This window comes from Synchiropus splendidus, chromosome 12 (genome assembly GCF_027744825.2).
Source record: "Synchiropus splendidus isolate RoL2022-P1 chromosome 12, RoL_Sspl_1.0, whole genome shotgun sequence".
Lineage (NCBI taxonomy): Eukaryota > Metazoa > Chordata > Actinopteri > Syngnathiformes > Callionymidae > Synchiropus > Synchiropus splendidus.
In genome coordinates, this window is record NC_071345.1 from 17,625,538 (window position 1) to 17,631,537 (window position 6,000).

Consider the following 6,000-nt stretch of genomic DNA (forward strand, 5'->3'; position numbering starts at 1 on the left):
TGTATGTGATGCATGCACACCCACCTCGTAAGTTTTTCCCAGTCCGACTCGACTGGTCACTCAGTTTGTTCAATGTCACCTGAGCAGCCCTCAGCATCTAAAGATGACGTCAGAAAACAAACAAACAAAATGAAAAAAAAAAAACCCTTGGTCCTCACAGGCGGCTGAACTCGTGTCACAAACAGGCCCAGCAATTACAGCCGGAATCATTATGCAGCGAAGAGGAGACACGTCTCGGCCCAGCGATCAGCAAAGTTCATCTGAAGTTATAATTAAACAATAACTTGTTTACAAATGAACGCACACGCGCGTTTGTGTACTTTGGTGTGCAAAGTGTAATTAGCTGCGATGCAACTGAGTGAGATTGAAGAGCAACAGTGTCAAATGGCGGAATGATGTTCACTGATCTGTGTGTGTGTGTGGGGCTGTGCAAAGGAAAAATGCAATTCCCAAAGATCTGAAAATAGACTTTACTAATATCATTAACAATATAATATGTAGTTGATATATGGAGGCAGCAGCGCTAGGATTTCAGACCTGGTTAAATAGCGCTGAGTCAGCTTTGCCTGAAGTCTGTATCAACCTTGTGTTGGCCTGATAAGATGGGCACGCATGCAGTTTCTCCATGTAAATACTATACTATTTTTTATCGTTCAAAATGTTTGCTATTTCATCAGTGCAGTGTCTACAGCGTGTCCAGCGGTGTCCCCAGTCTCCCACAGCCTGCTACTTCCATTTACCAGGAAGACGAAATGTGTCTTTTGTATGGTTTGGAAACAGTGGCAGTGAGGAAAAGACAGGAGGCAGAGCTGGAGGTAGCAGAGATGAAGATGCTGAGGTTCTCTCTGGGAGTGAGCAGGATGGATAGGATCAGGAAGCAGTAGATCAGAGGGACAGCACACGTCAGGTGTTTAGGAGACAAAGTCAGAGAGGCTAGATTGAGATGGTTTGGACATGTATAGAGGAGAGAGAGCCAGTACATTGGTAGGAAGATGTTGAGGTGGAGAGGAAGGCCAAAGAGGAGATTTATGGAGGTGGTGAAGGAGGACATGAGGTTTGTAGGTTTGAGAGAAGAGGAAGCAGAGGACAGGGTGAGATGGAGGAAGATGATCCGCTGTGGCCACCTCTGAAGGGAGAAGATGATAGGAAAAGAAGAAGAAGAAGGAAATGTGTCTTTAAAAAAGATCTCGGATGGATTGGAAGAACTTAAAAACTGTGCCCATAAATGAACCAGAGTCCACTTAGCTTCAACATGGCTTTTGGACTGCAGCACCAACAGCTCCGCCAGGAATCGAGGATACACATTGCATGTTTACTGAGAAAATGTGATTACGTTTATGTATTAATTTAAACAATAATTATAATAATAACTATATAATAACGTATTACCTTTGGCAGGAACTCATGAAGAATGATACCAAAAAGCAGGCAGTGGAGCTGGAATTTCTATTTTGCCGGTTGCTACAAGTCGATGTCAATCTAGTTCTGTTTACATTACTTCAGATCAGACACATTTTGCAGGCTTTGCAGAACATGTAGTACAACATTTAATATTTTCTCCACAATATCTCAGCTTGACTTTTAAGGTGAGATTCTTTGTCAAAAAAAGTAAATACCTAGGATTAGGGATTCAATCTACAGTATTGAATGATCACACTTTTTATTTATCTACATTGTCTGGAAGATAATAACTGTATAATAACTGTATCTTCCAGACAATGTATATATATATATATATATATATATATATATATATATATATATATATATATATATATATATATATATATATATATATATATATATATATATATATATATATATATATATATATATATATATATATATAGTTTTCTTCCGGATCATTTCATGGCATTTACCGACAAAACTGAACTGATGCCGTTTCTGGATACACGCAGGGGACGCAACCATCGACACATCAAAGTGTCCTGGTCCAGGCGTCAATAGATGGCGCTAGAGCACCAACCATCCGTATATGTCACGTTCAGCACCGTCAACACTGCTTGGCTCGTGAAATATTCTCCCAAAACAAGCGAGTGTGTTAAGAAGAAACGATGACAATAACATTTACGTCCAATTTTGAACCGCGTCTAAGACTTCATCTAGTTATTTAGAAAACAAAATGGAAGACAATCCATTACAGTCTATACTAAACAAAAGATGGATTGGGGCACAAATCAGTCCAGACTTTTGAAACCTCACTGAGCACATGAGGTTTATTTAAAACTGACATTTTGCGTTTTTGTTTTTATCAGAAACGTAAATATTAAAAATGTGTTTTGCCAGCATTTAGTTATTATTCTTAACATTATTCTTCACATTTTATAATTGCCTTTCTAGACATAGCTGAAAAATATATACCAAAGTTGTCAAATATTGTAAACAATTCACTGTCAGTAAACTACGAGATTGTTGGGAAATAAAATTATAATTACGCGTATTATTGTCTGTAATATAAGGGATTTAATAACACACGTATTCCTAGTATTAATTCAAATATTCGTTATAGTCATAGATTCATAAAACACCCGCCCCTTTAGAGTATTCTTTTGAGTATGCATGCCCAGTTTGAGTGTTAATATTAAATGGTTGGTTTGTTTTTGTTGGACCTTTTACAAGACATTGCTCCATTTAAGACATCCATCCAGTGGTGGACACTAACTGCTTTCTTCATCGTCTTCAACAAATAAAAAGATCCATGTAGCCTCCACGTTAGAAAAAAGCAGTTTAATATCAATCCCATTGTTTTTAAAAATGTGCAAGTCTGTTCATGAGCGATATTTACCACATCAGTGTTTTTAAACTACCCACCAAGTTCATTCCCCCCAGAAATAATGTTGAAAAAACGACTGCTTTTACAGAAACAAAAGGAGTCCTGTTGCTACAATTTTACATCCAACAACTTGAATTTGCTGAGAACGATGAGTGGATTCTTTAAAGCTACTCAGGAACGATTTCGTTTTTGAAGGCAAAATAAATCTAGGAGGAGGAGCAGAAAAAAAAATAACTTAAACATGACAATAATAATAATAATTCAATGAAATCCCAGGACGTTATTTCGGCGCCACGGAGGAGAAACGATGTATATACATGAACTGTGGCGTCCAAAATAAAAATATCTCTCTGTCTCTGTCCTACAAAACAAAAAGCATTTTCGGTGCAGTTCATCTCATATATTTCCCGCTCTCTGTTTTCTATAAAAGCCGTTGCAGATAAATTACAATCTCAATTACAAATCTAAGGAATTAAATTAAAAGTCTATGAGCAGCCGACAACACAGACGAAGATGAACAAAATGGCTGAAATGAAGTGAACGACGCCGACCTCGCAAAAAAAAGGAAAAAAAAGCGTGTGAACAATCAGAACAAAAAGAATCATTTTTGATTAAATGCTGTCATATTTGGACGCCAAATACGCAATATGTACCCAAAAGAAACGTTTTTTTCCCCGCTTTGTCTTCTTCTTCTAATCGAATACTTTGGTAAATAATATCTCTTAAATTATCCATAACATTTTAATTCAATCTGGACGGTAGTCACGTTTTAATGTTCATCTTAATAGCGGATAAGAATGATTGATCATGAAAATAGAGGCCGAATAGAAACACATGGATTTGAATGAAATCTGTGTAAAAAATAGAGGAAAAAACGAAAAGTGCCCAAGTGAAAATTAAAAAAAGACTTTAAAAGTTATACAATATTTACAAAAGTAGCTTCAAATGTTCTGAGTGTTCTATAAATCCCATTGCAGCGTGGAAAAGTGATTTATGACGGAGGTCACCCACATGGTTCACGTCTGAGCGATCAATTCAAGAGTTGAGCCCACTTTATTTTTTTTTTTCAGAAAAGCGCTAAAATATCGGTAAGTATCGCTGTTTAACGATGGTACGGGTCGGCAGCAGCCTCGCTGGATTCCAGTGTACTCCGTTATTGTGATCCTGACTCTCCCTCTGCACCTCCTCGCAACCGCTGATGCGCAATTCAGGGAACAACACAACTAAAACGGGCCATTTTACGCACAGCTCAGGAGGAGCATTTGACGGGTAGTGTGGAGCGTTAAAAAAAAAAATCCCCCCTCTGTCCGTTCACGGGAGGGTCTGCACCGAATGGAGTCACAGTGCTGGGCTTGTATCCACGGATCTGATCCTGAGAGGGTGGACGTCCTGGTCCAGCCACCTTCTCCCGCCGGTGTGATCCCCTCGATACATAAAACACTTACTATTCGTTCCATAGTCCAGTGATTTATATATATATATGACCTCTGGGTCCCAGCGGAGGGGGGTGTCACTGAACCGGGGTCTGGACCCCGTGGTGCGGCGGCGTATCCCCGTACACGTCCTCGCTCCCCGGCAGGGCTCCTCCTGGAGGGGTCATGCGCTTCTCCTTCTGTCTCCGGTTACAAAACCAAACCCGCACCACCTCCTTCTCCAGGTGCAGACTGTCCGCCAGGGAGATTATTTCCGACGCAGCAGGTTTAGGGCACTTCAAAAAATGGCTCTCCAGAGCCCCCTTCACGCTCACCTCGATGGAAGTCCGTTTTTTCCGTTTCCGGCCCTGCGCGGCGATTTTGTCCAGACTTGTGGGACTCCCCGAGGTGGAGTCCGCCTCCTCCAGCCACTTGTTCAACAGAGGCTTCAGCTTGCACATGTTCTTGAAGCTCAGCTGCAGGGCCTCGAACCTGCAGATGGTGGTCTGGGAAAAGACGTTGCCGTACAAGGTCCCCAGAGCGAGTCCCACGTCCGCCTGGGTGAAGCCCAGCTTGATCCTCCGCTGCTTGAACTGTTTGGCGAACTGCTCCAAGTCGTCCGAGGTCGGCGTGTCCTCGTCCGAGTGGTCGTGGTGGCTCTGCGGCCGGTGCTGGTGCTGATGCTGGGCGGCGGGGTGGCTGTGCTCGCTGAGGTGCGGGCTGTGGTGCTCCTCGTGGGGGTCTCTCAGGCTGTGGTGGTGCAGCCCCTGCCCCCCGCCTCCAGGGAGCAGCCCGTTGACGCTGAAGCCCGGCTGCGAGTAGATCAGCCCCTGGCCGTTGGTGGTCGCCATGCTCGGTATGTGCGCCGCCGTGGTGGTTCTCCACGCCCGCGCGTCGTGGTGGTTCTGGTGCACCAGGTGCGCGGGTCTCGCCTGGTGCTGCAGGTTGCTGCTGGAGTTGTGCATGTCGTCCCGCGCGCTCTGCACCGCGGGTTTGATGTCCTGCTCGGCGCCCAGCGGGCTGGAGGACCACGGGGGCGCCTCTCCGTGGGACAGCGCCGTGATCCACTGGTGCGCGTGGCTGAGCGTGTGGCTGTTGCTCTGCAGCGTGTAGTCGCCCTGCAACAGGCTCTGCGCGTCCCGGTACGCCGAGGCTTGCTGCATGCTGCCGGGCTCCGAGTGCACGATGGAGGCGCTGGAGGTGAGGATGTTGTAGTGGTTAGACGCTGCGGTCGCCATGACGCTCGGAGCCGGACTGGTCTCTCGGATTCAAAGCAGCTCGCATTTGACAGAGCCTCTGCTGCCTACAGGCGGCTCCCAGGCGCTCTGCCAAGAGGACGCCGAGGTGCACCTGCGCGCGGCCCCGCCTCCTCCTCCCATTGGCTGTGCAGGGATGATGGACACGGTCTCCCCGGGCAACCGCGCGCCGATTGGCTGCGGCAGAGTCTCCACTGACGCTCGCTCTCTGCTGGTTGGAGTGGGAGCCGAGCATCTTCTGGACCTGGAGAGCCGGAGAACCGCGTGGAGGGACGGAGCACCGGAGCAACTGTAAGAAACAGTTGATTTACTTTGATACCGAGTCAGACCGTAGACTAGACCCACCAACTCTCTGGTGTTTTATCTACTTACTATCGTCCGTGGGTGTGCTGTTTTTGTGTTCCTTACTAGACAGCAGAAGTCATCATACTATTAAACTCATATTGGAGTGATTATGGAGGAAAATATTGATCCACTGTTTGTGTGATTATGTCTGATCTAAACGATTTAATAGGTTATCTGCCTCAGAATGTCGATA

General features: G+C 44.9%; 1 protein-coding gene across 1 annotated transcript; it reads right to left on the reverse strand.

Annotated features, from left to right (window-relative positions):
* Window positions 1-2,765: 2,765 nt before the first annotated feature.
* pou3f2b (POU class 3 homeobox 2b) lies at window positions 2,766-5,495 on the reverse strand. The gene has a single exon (XM_053881394.1). The coding sequence runs from the start codon at window positions 5,442-5,444 to the stop codon at window positions 4,305-4,307; it is 1,140 nt and encodes a 379-aa protein (XP_053737369.1). The 5' UTR covers window positions 5,445-5,495; the 3' UTR covers window positions 2,766-4,304.
* Window positions 5,496-6,000: the final 505 nt, after the last annotated feature.